Consider the following 19,645-nt stretch of genomic DNA (forward strand, 5'->3'; position numbering starts at 1 on the left):
TTTAATTTGCATCGCTCTAATAACTAATGATCTTGAGCACCTTTTCATGTGCTTATGAGCCACTCATATATCTTATTTGGAAAAACACTTATTCAAATCTTTTTTTTTTTTTTTTTTGCGGTACGCGGGCCTCTCACTGTTGTGGCTTCTCCCGTTGCGGAGCACAGGCTCTGGACGCGCAGGCTCGGCGACCATGGCTCACGGGCCCAGCCATGGCATGTGGGATCTTCCCGGACCGGGGCACGAACCCGTGTCCCCTGCATCGGCAGGCAGACTCTCAACCACTCTGCCACCAGGGAAGCCCTATATGTGGATTTTTAAAAGTACGTAATACAGTACTACATGATCCAAGGTTGATTGAATCTGTAGATGGAAACTGGATAGGGAGGGCTGGTTGTAAAGTTATACTCAGATTTTCAACTGCTCAGGGGTTGTTGCTGCCCCTAACCCCTGTATTGTTCAGGGGTCAACCCTATTCTGGATACAAAGTCCCTAATCAAACATACGACTTGCAATTATTTTCCTCCAGTCTTCCACAGGTTTGTTTTTTTTTTCTTTTTTTTTAAATTTTCTTAATGATGTCTTTTGAAGTGCACAATTTAAAAATTTTGGTAAAGAATAATTTATAAATTTTTTCTTTTGTCATTTGTGCTTTTGCTGTTGCATCTGAGATCTCTGCCTAACACAAGGTAGGAAGATTTTCCTGCATAATTTCTTCTAGAAGTTTTATAGTTTTAGCTCTTACATTTAGGTCTATGGCCTATTTTGAGTTAATATTTGTACATCGTATAAAGGAAGGATCTAAACACATCTTTTGGCATGTGGATATTCAGTTGTCCCAGAACCATTTATCAAAAAGACTATCCTTTTCCCCATTGAATTGTCTTGGCACCTTTGTCAAAAATCAATTGACCAGGGCTTCCCTGGTGGCGCAGTGGTTGAGAGTCCGCCTGCCGATGCAAGGGACACGGGTTCGTGCCCCGGTCTGGGAAGATCCCACATGCCGCGGAGCAGCTGGGCCCGTGAGCCATGGCCGCTGAGCCTGCGCGTCCGGAGTCTGTGCTCCGCAACGGAGAGGCCAGAACAGTGAGAGGCCCGCTTACCACAAAAAAAAAAAAAATCAATTGACCAGGGACTTCCCTGGTGGTCCCGTGGTTAAGAATCCACCTTCCAAACCAGGGAACTTGGGTTCGATCCCTGGTCGGGGAACTAAGATCCCATGTGCTGCAGGGCAACTGAGCCTGCACGCCACAACTAGAGAGAAGCCTATGCTCTGCCAGGAAGAGCATGCGTGCCGCAACTAAGACCCAACGCAGGCAAAAATAAATAAATAAGTGAAGAGTTGATATTAAGAAAAAAAAAATCAATTGACCAGAAATGTAAGGGGTTTTATTTGGACTCTTGATTCTGTTCTACTGATCTATAAATCTATTCCTTTTTGTTGTTGTTTCTTTTTTTATTTAAGAAATTCAGATATAATTTATACACAGTAATACACATCCTCTTGAGTGTACAGTTCTGTGAGTCCTGTTGTACGTCCACCTGAGATATCCGCATCTCCATTACCTCCTCATAAGCTCCTCTGCTGTCAACCCCTCTCCCTCCTCCCCAACTCCAGATCTGCTTTCTGTCCTTAGCATTCTGCCCCCTCCAGAAAGTCATATAAATAGAATCCTATAGCCCTCAGCCCTCCGAGTCTGAGTTGGCTTCCCTCTCCAACCTATCCTCCAACATCCAGAGTGATTTTTCCAAAATATAAATCTGCCTGCTCCTCTGTGCCTCTACTTCAGCCCAGATGGACCCTGCAGGGTCTGGCCTCTGCCCATAGTTCCTGCTGGTCTGGACAGACAGGATGGATGGCTCGTAAACCCGGTTTACAGAACAACCACCCAAGGGCTTGTCAGTACCACACATTCCTGGGTCTTGGCCCCAGAGACCGAGATTCAGTAGTTGGGGAGGGGCCCAGGGATCTGTTTTTTTATACAAGCCTAGGGAGATTTGGAGGCCGTGGTCACAGGCCACGCTTTGAGAAACAGAGCTGAGTACAAAGCCTTTCCCCACACCTTCCACACCTGCCCAGCTGCACCTGTGTGGCCTCCTCTCCTTCCTTCTCCACCCCACTCTGCCTACGCATGCTCTGTCCCGTTTAGTCAAGGGCTTTGACATTTGTTCCATCATCATGAAAGGTGCCCCCCCCCCACTTCCCATCCACCAATCCAAATCTCTGTGCCCCATACAACTTCCCCTCTGCTCAATTGTCACTTCTACAGAGAAGTCTTCCCTAACTCCCTGGGTAAGCCATTCTCCCAGCATAGTTGTCTCCTGTCATTTCTTTCTTTCTTTTTTTAAAGTTAATTTATTTATTTTTGGCTGCGTTGGGTCTTTGTTGCTGCGAACGGGCTTTCTCTAGTTGCGGCGAGCAGGGGCTACTCTTTGTAGCTGTGCGTGGGGTTCTCATTGCAGTGGTTTCTCTTGTTGCAGAGCACAGGCTCTACGTGCTCAGGCTTCAGTAGTCGTGGCTCGTGGGCTCTAGAGCACAGGCTCAGTAGTTGTGGCACACAGGCTCAGTAGTTGTGGCTCGCGGGCTTAGTTGCTCCGCGGCATGGGGGATCTTCCCGGACCAGGGCTCGAACCCGTGTCTCCTGCATTGGAAGGCGGATTCTTAACGACTGTGCCACCAGGGAAGCCCTCTCCTGTCATTTCTTATTATTTGTGTGATTCTTTGATTAACACCAGTCTCCCTGATTGGGCTGCATGAAGATAAGTGTGGGGTCTGTTTTGTTGCTCACTGTATCCCCAGTGCCAAGCATGGGGTTGGCATATACTAGGTACTTAACAAATATTAGTTGAGTGGTTGAAGGAATGATTGAGTGAGTTGTCTACTATGTTTTGCACAAGCTGTCTAGTGACCCGCGTGACCCTCCCCCACATCTTTGCTTAGTCCGCTCGTACTGGTTTTTCCAAGGCAAACACAGTTTGGAGAAAGTTGAGCCTGGAGCCACTCCTTCTTGGTCCCCCAGGGCAGACCTCTTATCACCCCTATGAATTGTTGGTTAACCCACTGTCACCCACTTGGGCTGGAAGGCGGCTGCTGCCTTTGATCTCGGCCTTCCAGGCCCTCTCTCCACCCTTGTGTTTGCCTAGTGCAGAAGGAGAGCGCTAAGGGGAATCCCCTGGCACCTGGCCAGACCTTTCCCCAAATCACTCCTCCCGCTATCAGACCTTGCCTAACCCCTTCGATTTTAGAAGGGGAAGCTGAGACCCTGGACTTTGCTTAGAAGGGAAGATATATGCTGGGTGCCTCTGAGGGGCCAGGGTGCAGTCTGGGTGGCCAGACTGTGGCTGGAGGTCAAGGGACAGGCCATGTTGCTGGACTCCCTCTGGCTGGCTTCCCTCTTTCGCAGAGTGCCCTTTGCTCCAGGGGGGTAGGACCCTGAGCAGCAGACAGGCCCCCTAAATTGGCCAATGAACAGACCAGGTCTGGGGAGGGGCATGGGGAAGAGTGGGCTGGGCCATTTTCCCTGACTTTCCAGGCCCCAGCCTCTCCCTCCCAGGTCATGAGAATACTAGATCTTCGCTCTCGAGGCAGTTCAGTTCGACTGTCTCTCCCCTGGCACCTGCTAAGAAGGACAAAAACAATCCCAGCCAGTGTAGAGTGTCAGGGAGTCCCCGCCCCTCCTCCTGTGCTTCCTCCTCCCCTGCCCCTCCTTCAGGCCCCGCCCCCACCTGCCCAGGATAATTTGTTTCCTTGGGCCAGGAGCCTGGACAACAGAGCTCAGCCTGCCCCCACTTCTGCCCTGTCCAGTCAGGACACCCTCATACCACCTGTAGAGAAGAGGGAGCAGATTTGAAATCAAGTCCAGGTATCTGATGTTCCTAGATAGAGCCGGACTTCGAATGCTGTGTCCTGCTACTCTTGCTGGGGCTTCTCCAGGTAAGGGGACCGAGATCGGTCCCAGACGACAACCTGCTCCCACCCCCCAGCCGCACCAGGGCCCCAGGCTGTGCCAGTCTCAGGGCCAGGAGCTGGCTGGCCGGATGCCCAGGTGGACAGGACGGGCGGCCGCCTGGCTCCCCCTCCCCTTCCCCCCTCAGTGATGTCAGGCCAAGGGCGGGGACAGGAGGGGGACAGGTAATTAAGGGCTTGGAGTCTCCCTCCCTAAACCGGTGGCCCCAGCCAGGTGTACCAACACCCAGGGTCCAGGTAAGGACCAGAGCGGGCACTTCATCTTGGGGTCGGGGAGCACCGGCAGATGCAGGATCAATAAGGAAAAAGATCTGGCCTCCTGCTGTGTCGCTCTAGCGGCCTCGCTTTCTCTTTCTCTCCAGTCTCCCATCCCGCCCCCTCCTCACCATCTACCCCCAGTCTCTCCCTATGCTCATTTCCCGTTCTGCCTGGTCCTTCGTCCTTCTCCGCATCTCCCCCTCCCTAACCTCCCCTACCCCAGACACACTCAGGAACCAGCTGATGGGGTCGGGGAAGCAAGATACCAGATTCTCTCCCCTTGGAGACGCGGCTTTCCCGCTGAAACTAGCCCCTCCCCACATTCCCAGAAAGAGAGCTAGGAGAGGAGTCCGAATACCGAGGGAGCTGCCCCAAGTCTCTCCCTAGCTCAGTCTGACTTGACCCCAGTTTGAGTTCCCCCAAGTCTTTATTAAAGACAGACGTCCCCGCGGGGGCAGCGGAGCACCCACCAATTTGGAGGGCAGTAAAGGAGAGGGATTCTCTTAATTGCTAGAGCTCCGTCTCTCTGGATTGTATCCTGACTCAGGAACACGGGGTCCTGCCCTCGGGTGGGAAGGTGGGGGTGGGGCAGGCCCGGGGGACGTGGGGTGGTCTCTTCTGGCTTCAGAAAGAAGTGGTCTTGGCAGGCTGGAGGTCTAGATGTTGGGGCATCTGCAGCTCGGGGGGGCCTGGGAAGAGTGGGTGTGCGTGCGGGGCGGGGAGGGCTGCCTCGTCTGTCTGAATAGGCTGAGGAAAGACCCGGTCCGAGTCTGGGTCTCCCTGGCACGTTGGGGATGGAGAATGCACCTGCCCGCCATTGTCAGGCCTTGCAACCCCACTGCCCCTCAAGAATGCCCCCCTCTTGGTCTGCCTGTCCTGGACTCTGCTCTCCCCTCTCCCCCTGATATCCTGCTGGGGAGGCCCCCCGTGAAGGCTAGCATCCTGTAATGATTAACTCCACAGACACTCCAGCATTCTTCCCAAATTAAACTTTAAAAGAGCTGCCCCCCGGACTCCCATTGGGCGTTTTTTCCCTAGTTAGGGAGTGGGCGGGGCCTCAGGGTCCGTGGCCCTCCCCCCAGCTCCGGGTCATCTAGGGGTTTCCCGCCTCCTCACCTGGGCCCTCACCCTAAGGGCTCCCCCACGGGTAAAGCCTTCCCCCCCCCCCCCCACTAAAACCCGATGGGGGCGGGGCGTGGGGTCCTGGGCCAGGCCGGGGCCTTCCCGCCACCTCCCGGCGCTTCCAACCCCTCCCCCTACCCTGGGAAGTACCGAAGGTGGCCTTGTTTTCTACGGGCCTCTTACTGGGCCCTGCCACCCGCCCTCGGGGCCAGCCAGGTGGGGCAAGATTCAGGAAGTAAACAAGGAGGCTGAAGGCCTGGAGGACGGGAAGGAGGGTGGGGCCGGAGCCGCCAGGGCCGGAGAGGCTACTGGGGAAGCCACCAATGGGATTCGCAGTAATGAGGGGACAGATTGATTTGGGGGGTGGATTTCTTCAATATAACCTTCCCAGGGCCCCAGTTTGAAAGCTTCAGCTCTCTTGGCGATGGGGGTGGAGGCTGCCCAAGCCGGACAGCTAGGACCCCGTTTCTGCTCCCTTTTCTCTTTGGTCCCCACTGCCCCATTCCTGTCTTGCCTTAGAAGGGTCTGGAGAGCAGGATGGAGGAATCTGAAGGCTAAACCCATCCTGAGTCAGCCTTCCTGCCCACAGAGGCCAGACTCTAGTCTGACTTAAATCTACCCTCTTCCCTTCCAAATGCTGCCCAGATTCCCCTTCCCCCTGGGATGGGGGAGGACCCAGTCCTCTGGGCCCCAGACCACCGCACTGTTGGTCTCTGGCTTCCTGGTGGAGGTAGCCCCTGCAGCCCCTCCCCTAGTCCTCCTCAGAACGAAGTCACCAGGGCTGGCTGCCAGAGGTTAGACGGGTGCGAGTGGAGTGTTGATGTGCCGGTGTCTCTGGATGTTCGATGGTGGGTGTGTCTTCCCCTTCCTGGCAGGACCCCCCTGGCTCTCTCTCTCCTGGCCTTCCCCTGTCTGCCTGTCTGTGTCTGTCCTCTTGTGTGTCTTGACTTTCTACTCCTGTTCCTGAGTACACTTCGGGCCAGGACAGCCAGGAGAGTGTATTAATTAGAAGGACCCTCATCCCCCAGGGGTGATGAGGATGAGCCCCATGGGCCAGCTGAGTCCTGGGTGCTAAGGGTGGGCAGCAGCAGCAGAAAGAAAGTCTTGAGGGCCCCAGACAGGAGAGGGAGCGCTGCATGTTTCTTCGGGTTACTTTGGGTGCACTAGGGGCACCCCTGAGAGGTCAGCTCCACTCCAGATGGGCTTCTGAATCCAGGCCAGGCCTTTCTTCTCTTCCTCCTGGGTGAGGGGGCTCCTGGGCTGGGTGGTGGCTACTGGGGCCCATTGCAGGTGCCACCTGTGCTGGAGGAGTTGGAGTTAGGCCAAGGGTGGGAGGAGGAGATGATGTCAGAGGAGCCTCAGCGCCCCCCTCCCCACATCCTCCTCCTCCCCCGTCCTGTTCCCGGCCCCTCCCCCGTTCCTCCCAGGCCAGTAGGTTGGGGGGGGGAGTGGAGGGGGTGGGTAGAGGCAGGGTTGTTTGTGTTTCTCCTAAGTCAGGAAGCTGTGCAGGTGAGTCAAGGTTGAATGGAGAGCCCCAGGCAGTGCTGTCCCACCCCACCCTGACTCACCTGTCCCCCAGATCTCCTAACGCCCTCACTTAAGGGTTGGGGACCTGCCTCATCCTGGGGGCGGGGGGTCAATCCCAGGTACCTTAGGCACCAAACGGCACCGGCCCAGTGTCTGGAGAGCAAGTAGGGGGCTGAACTGTGAGTCCTCCCAGGTCCTCCCAGGTCTCAGCCCAGCCAAAAGGGTCTTGGTTCCTGTGGAGGAGGGGCCTGCAATGCCTCTACCCGCTAGTGGGCACCTTTGCCTCATCTCTTCTCTCCTTACTCGTCCTGGATGCCTGTGGGTGATAAGACACGGGTAAGACCCTGGCCTTGCCTGGGGTGGCCGGGCATCTTCAGACCAGTGGGTGGATAAGACAGGTGCACAGTAATTGGCGCAGAGGCCCCAGCACAGTGTGGAGAGGGAGCCCTTCAGTCTGAATGTGGAAAATCCAGGAAGGCTTCTCAGAGGAAGTGGCTTGGCATTGAGGCCTTAAGAAATTTAGGCAGGAGGAGGGGCCTTGGGAAGGCACACAAGGTTTGGGGGCTGCTAGGGCGAGGGCCCCCAGGCTAGCTTCCTCCCTCCCACAGCAGCTGAGCCCGCCTCCTGCCCTCCTGGCTCCTGTCCTTCCGCACCTCCTTCTCCCCTTCCGTGCATCACCCGGCACTTGGGAAGGCGTTGCCACACCAGGCTCTGACAACAAAGCGCTGGAAAAACCTGGGGCAGAGCCCAGAGGAGTGAGTGCCCCACGTTCAGAAAGGGTGACACCGAGACGCTGAGCCCCAGACCGTCCGTGCGTCATGGAGTCTGTTGCCGCTGCCTGTCTTGTGGTGGGGGACCCTCACAGCTCTTCCCCTGGACAACCTGGGCCTAAGGAAGAGCACTGGACTTGGAGCCCAAACACCGGGTTCCACTCCCTGGCTTGCCTGTGATGGGGCAACGATGCTTCCTTCTCAGGAACTCAGTGTCCCCTGTGTTAAAATGGGCACAATCTACCCTTCCTCAAAGGCTCCAGGGAATGCCAGTTAGGGGGGAGCAAGGAGGTGCTGTGTAAACTCTGGAGGGCACCTTGACAGCAGGGTGAAGTCAGGAGGTCTGGGTCCTCTTGGCCCCTCTCCCCAGGACAAGGGCACAGGAGCAGCTGTGTCAGCCCCCTCTTCTCCCTCAGATGTCATGGAGCTGGGTCTGTCTCCACCTCATCTCAGCAGCTCCTCAGAAGACCTGTACCTGGCCCCTGGGACCCCTCCTGGGACTCCCCCACCTCCCGATGTTCCTCTGTCTGGGGAGGTGAAGAGGTCCCAGCCTCTGTCCATTCCGACCGGCAGGTAAAATGGGGTGACGGCTGAGGGGGGGCGGGGGGGAGTGGTCAGCGCCGGGGTAACGCACAGAAGCTTGCAGTCAACTCCTCACTCCCCACTCCTTCCCCCTACACCGCCCAGGAAACTTCTTCGACAGGAGGAGCTGCGGTCAACCTCTCTACCCTCCATCCCCAACCCCTTCCCCGAGCTCTGCAGTCCTCCTTCACAGACCCCCATTCTTGGGGGGCCCTCCAGTGCAAGGGGGCTGCTCCCTCGAGACACCAGCTGCCCCCATGTGAGTTGTCCTGGGAAAAAGAAGGCAGGGAGCGTGGGGTGCTATGGGACAGGGGTGGACACAGTGCCGCCCCGGAGGAGGTGGGGGGATTTGGTCAGGGATCCCTGAGGGTAGAGCAGACGGGGGACGGGAAAGAACCATCCTTTGCCCTTCCCCGAGTCTTCTGCCGTTCCTGGGGCACAGGTCATAAAGGTGTACAGTGAAGATGGGGCCTGCCGGTCAGTGGAGGTGGCAGCGGGCGCCACGGCTCGCTACGTGTGTGAGATGCTGGTGCAGCGATCTCATGCCCTGAGTGACGAGAACTGGGGGCTGGTGGAGGGCCACCCCCACCTAGCACTGGGTGAGTTGGGGTGCAGGGGGCTGCCTGGCCCAGGAGTCAATGCTTCACACCTTGGGCTAGGCCGGTGGCCCATCCGGGAGGCCTCGTTGGTCTCCACTGACCCCTGCTCTTTGCCCTTGACCCTAGAGCGGGTCTTGGAGGACCATGAGTCGGTGGCGGAAGTGCAGGCTGCCTGGCCCATCGGCGGAGACAGCCGCTTTCTCTTCCGGAAGAACTTTGCCAAGTATGAGCTGTTCAAGAACACCCCAGTGAGTGTGTGTGTGTGGGGTCTGGGCACTGGGACACCCCGATCCCCACCCTGGACCCTCAGTCCCTGACTCCTGGCTCCTTTCTCCCCCAGCACTCCCTGTTCCCAGAAAAGATGGTCTCCAGCTGTCTGGACGCACACACGGGCATATCCCACGAAGACCTCATCCAGGTGAGGGGACACCCCCATTTCACGGCATGTCCATGACTCCGCAGGAATGCCCAGTGCTTCTTGGCCCTTAAGCCTGTGCCTTCCGTCTTTGGGGTGGAAAGCCCAGCGCAGCCCTAAGTGACCGTGGACAAGTCACTTTCTCTGCCTGAGCATCAGTTTCTTTGTTAAATGAAGACAATAAATGTATGTGATGCACCTCCTGCCATAAAGGCAGGTCCTGGGAAGCCCTGTGTGTGTGTGTGTCTGTGTGTGTGTGTCTGTGTGTGTCTGTCCACCTCTAGGCCTCTCACCCTGCTCTCCTCTGGCCTCAGAACTTCCTGAATGCAGGCAGCTTCCCAGAGATCCAGGGCTTCCTGCAGCTACGGGGGTCAGGACGCAAGCTTTGGAAACGCTTCTTCTGCTTCCTACGCCGGTCTGGCCTCTATTACTCCACCAAGGGCACCTCCAAGGTGAGGTCTTGAGGGTGACAGCCCCAGCCCCTCAGATACCCCATCCCTGGTCCTTCTAGGAGCTGCCCCTTCTCTGTTGGAACTCCTGGACCTTCCCCCCTCTAGGCCCTGAGACCCACAGCTGCTCTTCTTTCCCTCCCAACTTACCTACCTCAGGAGTTAGCAGTGGGAGAGGCAGGTGAACTGAGTTCAAGTCCTGGCTCTACTTCTGTGTGCTGTGTGACTTGGGGCACTTCTCTGCTCCTCTCTGGGCCAGAATTCTCCCCAGCTGGCTTAGGGGGGCAGTGGTGGGGGATGGGGTCTGCCTTTACCGAGTGTTGCTCACTTGTGCTGTGCAGGATCCGAGGCACCTGCAGTATGTAGCGGATGTGAATGAGTCCAACGTGTACGTGGTGACCCAGGGCCGCAAGCTCTACGGGATGCCCACGGACTTTGGCTTCTGTATCAAGGTGAAGAGCCTGGCCTGGTCTGGGAGACAGCAGGAGCTTCTAAGCACCAGGATCCTACCTGGGGCTTCTAAGCTCCCTCTGGGACCTCCAGACTCCTCTCCCTGCACCCTGCCCTGCCCCACGGAGACGGGAGACGGGAGACGATCTCTGGTCCTAAAGGCAGATATAGGACCAGCCAGTTTCCTCTCCCCGCAGCCAAACAAGCTTCGAAATGGCCACAAGGGGCTTCGCATCTTCTGCAGTGAGGATGAACAGAGTCGCACCTGCTGGTTAGCCGCCTTCCGCCTCTTCAAGGTGAGGTCCTGGCACTGGCTTGGGGGGCTGGCCCAGCCCTGGGGGTCCCTGGGGTGAGGGAGGAGTTATAGCTCTGCCCTCAGGAAGGCTCCAGAATGAGGGGGCATCACAACCTTGCTCTCAGAATCCTTGGTCCAAGGCTGGAGTCTCAGCTCTGGCTTCAGGAAAGCCCCTTATCCAGGGGCAGAGATGTAGCTCTGCTCTTGGGGAGCTCTGGTCTGGGTAGGGGGCGGTGCCACCACCCAGCTCCCAGCACCTGCTTGACCTCCGGCCTCCTTTCTCTCTCCACCTCCCAGTATGGGGTGCAGCTGTATAAGAATTACCAGCAGGCACTGTGCCGCCACCTGCGCCCACCCTGTGTGGGTTCCCCGCCCTTGGTGAGTGTGCCCAGGGGTGTTAGTGTGGGGAGACGGGGGAGGCACCCAGGCCCCGTGCTGGGGATACTTGGGTCCTGCTTTGACCCATCCCCCCACCCTGTCCAATCTGCAGAGGAGTGTCTCAGACAACACCCTGGTGGCCATGGACTTCTCTGGCCACGCCGGGCGTGTCATCGAGAACCCCCGGGAAGCTCTGAGTGCCGCCCTGGAGGAGGCCCAGGCCTGGAGGGTTTGTTCTGGGGACCTACTCTCCACATGGGTTTCCATGGAGTGGGAAGAGGAAAGCGAGGGGAGAGGGGAGGCCCCCAGCTGCGGAAAGAGGCTCTGTATTCTTCAGGGGCTGGTAATACCCCAGCCACGCCCTGACCCCCCGTGTCCCTCACTTGCTCTGCAGAAGAAGACGAACCACCGACTAAGCCTGCCCACCCCGAGCTCTGGCACGAGCCTCAGTGCAGGTGGGTGAGGGCCCGCCGTCCCCAGGAGTGGGGACTGCCATGGCTTCTCTGCGCATTCCTCACGGGGGGGTTAGAATGAGGGTCCCCGCCCTGGAGTGACCGCCCCTCTGCCTCTCCTCACCCCAGCCATCCACCGCACCCAACCCTGGTTCCACGGACGCATTTCCCGCGAGGAGAGCCAGCGGCTCATCGGGCAGCAGGGCCTGGTAGACGGGTAAGGGGCAGGGCTGGGCAGGGCAGCAGCGCCGGGGACAAGAGAGACGTGGGTCAAGGTGGCAGCCGTGTGTCCTCGGGTAATATTGCCCTGTCTCCTGGCAGCGTGTTCCTCGTGCGAGAGAGCCAGCGGAACCCGCAGGGCTTTGTCCTCTCGCTGTGCCATGTGCAGAAAGTCAAACATTACCTCATCATGCCGGTGAGTAGTCCCAGGTTCCTGCTGCAGTGGAGATGCAGGAGTCCCAGCAACCTGCCTTCCTCGCCAGGCCCCCTCCCCACGCTGGCCCCCAGTGTGCCTGGGGTCTCCCGCTCTTTCCTTCCTCCTGCTCAAGCTGTGGGGACCTCAGCCCTGGCCCAGGAGGGAGCTCATTCGGCCCCGGGCCCCTCCCTGACCTCCCACCCCCTATGGCCACACCCCAGAGCGAGGAGGAGGGGCGCCTGTACTTCAGCATGGACGAGGGCCAGACTCGCTTCACCGACCTGCTGCAGCTTGTGGAATTCCACCAGCTGAACCGCGGCATCCTGCCCTGCTTGCTGCGCCACTGCTGCACCCGCGTGGCCCTCTGACCACCACACAGGCAGGCCTGCGTCTCAGCCCACTCCGCGCTGCCCACCCACCTCCGCTCCTAGGGTGGACGCAGAGGGGGCAGAAGGTGGGGCCAGGGTCATCGTGAATGGCTGGGGGCTCCCCCACCCCGGTTTCCTCCTCTGCTCCTGGCCTCCCTCAGGCCGAAAGTGCTCCCCACCCGGTCCACCCTTAACTTCTCCTTAAGGGAAGGCACTTGGGTGGGCATCTCCCCTTCATGGCGCTGCTCTGGGGCAGGGCATTATGGGAGAAATGGGGGCAGCCCCAGTGGTCTTTACACTCCACACTTTGTACAGACTGAGAGGCCAGTTGATCTCTGTTTTATACTAGTGACAATAAAGATTATTTTTTGGTACTCACAGGGGTGAGTTCTGTCTGGCAAGGCACGGTTAGGTGGAGTAGAGAGGAGAGGTGGGCACCAGTCAAGGCCTTGAGAATGTGTCGGATGGATCGAGGCCACATGCTGGCCAAGCCTGGATGTTTCTTTTTTTTTTTTGTATATCCCATCTCTCCACTAATCCCCCAGTCCTTGCTTAGAAACCTGGATTTTTCTTGAGGTCCTCTTTTGGTCATCTGAGAGTTTCCGGTGCCCAGCATGGAGCCCGGCGCATAGTGGGTGCCCAAGGATTGCTTGTTAAATGAATGAATGGACAGGGGACTGTCATCCAGGTGAGGTTTCCTGACAGGACCTAAAGCTATGGAGGTCACTCGAACAGGGCCTGGGAGCTGGAGATGAGTCAGACAGCATCCGTGTCCTTGGCAAGTCCTGGGCTACCTGGCGAGATAAGGAATCCTGAGAAACGCACGATCTACCACCACCAAGTCACACAATGGCTCTGTTACCTTACCTCCAACAGGTCCCTGTGACGCACCCCCCACCCCCCGCCCTGTCAACCCTCTCCCTCCTCCCCAACCCCAGGTCTGCTGCCTGTCCTTACAGTTGGTTCTACGCCCTCCAGAAAGTCCTATAAATGGAATCCCACAGCACTCAGCCCTCTGGGTCTGGCTTCCCTCTCCAGTCTGTCCTTCAACATCCAGTGATCTTTCCAGAATATCACTCCGCCTGTTCCCCGGGCCTCCACTTAAGCCCCGATGGACCCTGCAGGGTCTGGCCTCTGCCCACTGCCCATACCAGCCCATGTTTTTGTCGAAGAGTTTTATAGTTTCAGCTCTTACATGATGGGGGAGCTTTATAAGAAAGGTATCAGACTGGTAACACCTGAACTCCTGCTCAATCTTCAGATCGCAAAGAGATAGACCCTCCCTCCACACGTGTGAACCTCAACGGGTCATTATTTTTGCCAAGAAATCAAGCTCCCTGAATCCAATGACTAGTTTATCGGAAATAAAAAGAAGAGAGGAACACGTGAAATGACACATGGGGATACAATTACCAAAATCCAGATTGGGGAACTACAGAACAGATAACCCAGTTTCTTCTTCAACAACAAAAAATTACAAGAGAAAAGATGGGGACTCTCTAGGTTTCAAGAAATTTAGACATCTATCAAGCAGATGTAATGTGTTGACCTATTTGATTCAAATCCAAACTAGAGAACTGGAAGAAGCATTTATGAGCAATTGGGGGAAATTTGAACTCTGATGAGATATTTGGTAATATTAAGGAACTATGGTTAACTTTTTAAGGGGTGATAGTGGTATTGTGGTATTTTTGGTTTTTTTTTAAGTCTATACGTTTAAGAGATTCACTCTGAAGTATTTATGGGTGAAATGATGTCTCAGCTTTGTTTTTTAAATAACCCAGAGGTTAGGGGAGAGAGTGTGAGTATAGTCATAGGTTGACCATGAGTTGACATTGAAGCTGGGTAATTATTCTTTAATTTTGTATAAGCTTGAAAATCTAGAATAATTAAAAAAAAATTTAATGTAGGATCTCTCCCCAAATCTTTGAGATTGGCTGGGCATGAGGTGGTGGGATCCCATTTTGCAGGTGAGGAAACTGACTCCTCCTCGAGGGGAACTGCCCCAAATCAGTGGGAGAGCCAGGTCTGGGCCGTTCCCCTGCCCCTGCCAGGCTGACTTCCAGGTGGAATTCCCAAGTGGCCTGTAGGGGGTCCTCCCCTGGAGAGCCCCCTCCCTTCTCTGCAGCCCTCTGGCTGATGGGAGGTGTTGTCCTGAGGTGACCTTGAGAAGGACCAACCTCTACAGCCAGCCCTTGGGCCAGGCTTGGCAGCTCCAGCAGCCACTCGTGACCGAAGCATCCCCAACCCTGGCTAATCCCAGGCTGGGGAGCCAGGCCTGTCAGACAGAGGTGGGCAGAAAGGCCTCATCCATCCTCAGCCTGGAACCTTCCGGGGTTTACTCTGAAGAACTTACTGCAGCCCAGGTGTGAGAGGGGTGCAGATTTTGTTTCTTTTTAGCAGGATTTAAGGAGGCAGGGACCAGTGCAACCTGCTGCCTGCCACCTGCTACCTGCCACGGTTCCCAGAACCATCCTATCAGTGGCTGCCCCTCGGGCTCGAGCTGGCTGGTACTGGCCGTGTGCTGGCCATGGATGCCCAGGGCCACTTCCGAAGCATGGGTGCAAGGGGTCCAGGCCAGGGTGAGAGTAAAGGGGTTACAATGAGTCACCTCTTAAGCATGTCCAGGGATTTAGGCTGCATAAAAACAGGACACAGGACTTCCCTGGTGGCGCAGTGGTTAAGAATCCGCCTGCCAATGCAGGGGACACGGATTCGATCCCTGGTCTGGGAAGATCCTACATGCCACGAAGCAACTAAGTCTGTGTGCCACAACTACTGAGCCTGCGCTCTAGAGCCCTCAAGCCACAACTACTGAAGCCCGCATGCCTCGAGTCCGTGCTCCGCGACAAGAGAAGCCACCGCAACTAGAAGCCCGCGCACCACAATGAAGAGTAGCCCCCACTCACGGCAACTAGACAAAGCCCGGTGCAGCAATGAAGACCCAGCACAGCCAAAAAATAAATAAATGTTAAAAAAAAAAAAAAAGCTCTATTTAAAAACAAACAAACAAAAAACAGGACACAGTGTCCCCTCACAGCCTAAGACACAGGGCAGGAGACAAAGCCCTTCTATGTCAATCAGCTAATTGGAGGATGTGAGACAGAGATCATTCCCATTTTATAAATGGGAAACTGAGGTTCAAAGAGAGTCTCCCCCACCCCGAGGTCATAGATACAGTTAGGGACAGAGGTCAGACTCAGCCCATCTTGCGAGTGGTGAACACAGTCCTTCCTTGCCCTGTCCTTTTTTCTCTGCCCCCTTCCTTCTCAGTGTCACTATGAGGGACCTGGACTGCTGGGGGCCTTTAGAGGCAGCAGCTGGCTCAGCCCGGAGCTGGATACTGGAAATCGGCAGCTGGACATCCTTGGTGAGTGGCTGAGATTGCTGGCTTCCTGGAGGAGAGGCAGCAGTTGAGAATGCGGGAGACAAGGGCCCCTCAGCTCACAGAGAGACCAGGGCAAGATTCCCCAGCTCTGAGGACGCAGCGTGACCCACAGAGGCCAGACAGCGGAAGGGACTGACAAGGAGAGCTGCAGTGCTAGATAGCGGAGGCCTGTGGTTATGAGGAAATCTGGGCTGGTGGGAGGAGGCGGGGCAGGTAGAGGAAGTAGGGGCTAGTGCCTCAGATAATATCTTTTCGATATTAAGTTATTGGGTTTGATTATCTTAAAAAAATGTCCTGGTTAAAGAACATTTCAGAAACCGGTAAAAGACTTTGGGAAAGAAAAGGAAATTCCCCATATCTCCCCCTGCTGAGGACGCAAGCATTGAGAGAGGGTGATGCAGGGCCATACGCAGGGAGCTGGCCCTAAAAGGCCTGTAGTACGTCATAGACACCGGCTCCTGGGGCTAGTGTGGCTGCTATGAGCCTGGCACCAAGGTGCAGAGCTGTCCTTGGCAGCAACTGGGCCTGTAGGAGGGTGTGGCCACAGGGTTGGCCTCCCTGCCTGCTCAGGTATGGAGGGCAGGGAGGGCTGGTGCCAACTTTCTGGACTCTGGGAAAAGGTGGGCATGATTCTAGGGGAGCCCTTCTCTCCTAGGATGTCCTGGGAGGGTCATCCAGACAGACAAAACTCTGGCCAGTTCATTCTCTCCCTGCTCCCCAGACATCCTGGTCAATGAAATCTATGCAGCCTCCAAGTTCATGAGCGGAGGACCTCCTGGTGCAGGCCTGAGGGTTCCACCTCAGGTCAGTGACCCTGTCTGGCTCCTTCCTCTTGCTCCAGTGCCAGACACACCGAGGAGGGAGGGAGGGAGGAAAGGAGAGAGGCAGGGGAGCCCAAGGACACTCAGAAAGATCCTTTCTTCTGGATCTTTGCTCATGTCTACATGAGCACTTTTCAAGTGTTCCGCAGGGGTTTGGGGGCAGGTTGGGGAGATTTGGAGGGAGCACTGCCTTTATATCTGGGAGTTCGGCTTCATGGTGTATTTGAAAAAAAAAAAAGGCTTCCACTACTGAACCACCTCTCTGGTCCAGCAGGCAGAAAAGGGGAGCCAGAGAGGTCAGGGGTTGGTCCAACTTGCACAGAGGTTGGGGAGTGGTGGGGGTCTGTAGCAGAACCTCAGCTTTGGGGCTTGGGCATGAGGTGTGCAGCAGTCTCTTCAGACAGAGCTTTCAGCTGGGGCAGGGAGTTGGGAGAGGAGGCAAAAGAGAGAACCGTATCTTGGGGGAGTTTGATGTTGCAGACTGGCATCAAGAACCACAGGGGAGTGGGTGATCCTGGGGGCTGAGGCTGGTGCTCAGGGGTCCCTCATGATCTCCATACAGGAAGGGAGGGGTGTTGGGAAGTGGTACCATTTGGGCTGAGAAGGGTTGTGTTGTACCAGGCCCTAATGAGGCCTGAAATTCAATCTCATGTGGGTTGAGCTATGATGGCTTCTAGCGTCCTCTTGCAGGGCCGCGTCCACCCCAAGGAAGGGGCAGGTTTTTCTTTCCCAGGCACCTGGAGGGCTGTTTAGCCGGAGCTGTGTTTTCATGGTAAGCAGTTTGTTTTTACTCGGATTGGGTTTATCTTGTGGTTCTGGGGAGACTGAGGGAGAGTGGTAAGCCAATGCCACTCTGTTAGGGCCGCCACGTGGATCCCTCTAAGGTCTCTGTAGTGGCGCTGGGCCCTGTGACCTTGGAGTGTGAGGGGAAGCTGTACACGGGGACAGAACGGGCCACCTGTACCCCCACAGACCCGCAGCCGATGGACGTGTTCCTCTGCATTTACTTGCCCAACGCGCGCCCTGAGTTAGATCCAAGACAGTGTAGAAGTGCACATTCCTACCAGACATTCCAGGGTATCTCTTTTCTTCCCTCTCCTCTTACATCCATCAGTCCGATACAGGTTCCCACCTTTTGGTTCCCTTCTCCCAAGCTGAGCCATCCGTCCCAGACATCTAAGGGATGAGTTGAGGGTGGGAAGGGGCGGCTGGGTGAGTAGGAGTGAGGATGCAGCTGGAGACCCATCCCACAGTCGCTCTGGCTCCGCAACACGTGCGCAAGGTGATCTGCACCTTCCGCAAGCCCTTCCTTTCTCCTCTCCCCCCAGGAACGACCCAGCCTGCACGCGGTCGCCGGCGCCGACGGGCTCGAGCTGTCGTGGAGCTGCGGGCACCTGTCTGGACAGAGCCCCCTCCGCCTCTGAGGCTGAAAGGCCCGCCGGCTTCGCCAGCGGGTGCGCTTAGGGGGCCGGTGCCTGACTTTCAGCTGACCCGGCCCCGCCGAAGCCGCCGAACATGCGCCGTCGATCCCCGGGCCAGCGGGAGTAGGCTCGCGCGGCGCCACAGCAACGAGCCCATCCGTCGCGGGGCAAGGGGATTAGTTTGCTCTTCATTGCGAGTCGGTGGGCTGGGTGAAGGCCTCTAGAGACCAGGCGGGTGGAGGGAGGTCTGAGCGCCTCATCCAAGCACCAAGGGGCCTCCGGGGGCGAAGGCCAGGGAAGACCTCGCGGGCGCGGTGGTCCAGCTCCCTGGGACCCTCTCCCCCGCCTCCCGGCCGCCCCGAGCCGGCTCAGCCGCGCGGCTGCAGTGACACCCAGTGGCGGTGGCGGGAAGTGCAAGCGCCTCTCCCTCGGCTCCCGTTGTTAAGGTCCGCGCCTCTCGAGGTTCCCACTCGTGGTGACGAGCGGGCACCCCCAGGGGAGAAGGCCTCGCTTTGCAGACTGCCCGGCGGGGCACTTCCCCTTCCCCTCCCCCAGTTTCCTCCCCTGCAGTCGCCCGAGCGCTAGGAGATCCTGCAAGGCTTCAGTGCCCGGAAGGGCGGGGAGGGGCGCAGCGGCGGCGCTGGGCTGTGACCCTGAGCAGTTTCACTTCTGGATCCTGCTCGGGGTGTGAAGGGAGAGTACCTGGGCTGGGGGAGGAGGGGGGACACACGGCTCGCCGAGGTCCAGCGCTCAGGACCCCGAGTAAAGGATGGGTTTTTACTCCTGGGGTGTCACGCGACCCACGCCTTCCTTCATTTTCCGTCCCCCCTCCCCGCCCCATGGGTTCCACTCCGCTGTCCCCGGAGCTACCGCTCCTCCCCAGCAGCAGCCGCCTCCGCGGGGGCTGCCGACCCCCGGAGAGGCCCCGAGCGGCGTGGGCGGCAGGAGGAGCGAGCTGTGAAGCCGCAGGCAGGGGGTTAGGCTGCGGGCTGCTGAGACGCCGAGCTGTTTCTCAGAAGTGCCGCTGCCCCTCCCCTCACACACCCCTCAACTCCCACCGCGCACCGCACTCCTTCCCCCCCTCCACCCGGCCTTCTCTTTCCTCTCCCAGGCACCCCCAACCAGGGAATCTGGCGTCTGAGTCCACGAAGAGCGAAGAGGACGTCCTGACAGAGGACAGGGGCCCGGGGCTCAGACCCAACCTCACTGCCCATATTCAGAGTCTCCCACCATTCCACTGTCCGTCCCTGTCCCCACTCCCCACCCCCAGCTTGTGGGCCGGGATTGGAATTTTATAGAACGGTTTTCTACGACCACTTGGGAAAATCATAGGCCGCCATCACCCTGGCTTCAGCGCCCCACCTCCCTCCCAAAGAGGGAAGGAAGAGGGGACAGAACCTTCTTTCTCTCCTATTCTTGTTTCTGGATGATGGGAAAGGTCTGGCTGGAGCAGTGGGGTTGAGGCCAGGCTGTCTCTGGTGGAAAGAACTTCAGAAATCCCTGACTCCAGGGAAAAAATCAAGGCGCAGAGAGGGAAAGCAGAGTGCCCAGGGTCACCCAGAGAGTGGCAGGGCTGGGACTGGCACCCAGGAGTCCAAGTACTCAGCTGGAGTCTGCACAAGGCCAGCATTTGCTTTACGGAGACTACAGAGCTTTGCTGGATTCACTGACTCTGCCTGTTTTCCCCCAATGCACAGACAGACAGACAGACACACACACACACACACACACACACACACACACACACACAGGAGTCTAGGGGAGGGCAGATAAGGTTTGTGAGAGGGAGGTGGAGGTGCTGAGAATGTGATTCCAGTGGGGGCAACACAGGGACTGAGACAACGGAAGGATGAGCCTGGGGGAGGAGGCGGCATCTGCCCCCCTAGTTCCCATCCACCCCCGGGGCTGTGGTTTATTTGACTAGGCAGTTCTTCTGGGCCAGGGGGCCTGGGGGGCTGGGGGTTGAGG

At 57.2% G+C, this 19,645-nt stretch overlaps 1 protein-coding gene across 4 annotated transcripts; it reads left to right on the forward strand.

Moving 5' to 3' along the window:
• Positions 1 to 3,748: 3,748 nt before the first annotated feature.
• On the forward strand, positions 3,749 to 12,421 carry GRB7 (growth factor receptor bound protein 7). Of its 4 annotated transcripts, none has more exons than XM_029212983.1 (15): positions 3,749 to 3,934; positions 8,061 to 8,217; positions 8,332 to 8,485; positions 8,669 to 8,825; positions 8,952 to 9,073; positions 9,166 to 9,243; positions 9,555 to 9,692; positions 10,031 to 10,141; positions 10,337 to 10,435; positions 10,732 to 10,812; positions 10,925 to 11,041; positions 11,207 to 11,267; positions 11,394 to 11,481; positions 11,586 to 11,679; positions 11,901 to 12,421. In XM_029212983.1, exons 1-15 carry the CDS (start codon positions 3,871 to 3,873, stop codon positions 12,045 to 12,047), a joined length of 1,668 nt encoding a protein of 555 aa, XP_029068816.1. In that variant the 5' UTR covers positions 3,749 to 3,870; the 3' UTR covers positions 12,048 to 12,421. The 4 variants fall into 4 exon arrangements, with proteins under 4 accessions (XP_029068816.1, XP_029068819.1, XP_029068818.1 ...); XM_029212986.1 differs by lacking the exon at positions 3,749 to 3,934 and adding an exon at positions 4,145 to 4,204 and having other exon boundaries at positions 11,901 to 12,419; XM_029212985.1 differs by lacking the exon at positions 3,749 to 3,934 and adding an exon at positions 4,938 to 7,629 and having other exon boundaries at positions 11,901 to 12,419.
• Positions 12,422 to 19,645: the final 7,224 nt, after the last annotated feature.

This window comes from Monodon monoceros, unplaced genomic scaffold (genome assembly GCF_005190385.1).
Source record: "Monodon monoceros isolate NGI ecotype Baffin Bay Population unplaced genomic scaffold, NGI_Narwhal_1 Super_Scaffold_9, whole genome shotgun sequence".
Classification (NCBI taxonomy): domain Eukaryota; kingdom Metazoa; phylum Chordata; class Mammalia; order Artiodactyla; family Monodontidae; genus Monodon; species Monodon monoceros.

What these genes read in the sequence shown, in the direction of transcription:
- GRB7 (XM_029212983.1), top strand. Translation starts at nt 3,871, where the DNA reads ATGTTCCTAGATAGAGCCGGACTTCGAATGCTGTGTCCTGCTACTCTT. An exon ending in CCACCCCCACCTAGCACTGG is followed by an intron (nt 8,826 to 8,951) that starts GTGAGTTGGGGT and finishes CCTTGACCCTAG; the next exon opens with AGCGGGTCTTGGAGGACCAT. An exon ending in CAGCAGGGCCTGGTAGACGG is followed by an intron (nt 11,482 to 11,585) that starts GTAAGGGGCAGG and finishes GTCTCCTGGCAG; the next exon opens with CGTGTTCCTCGTGCGAGAGA.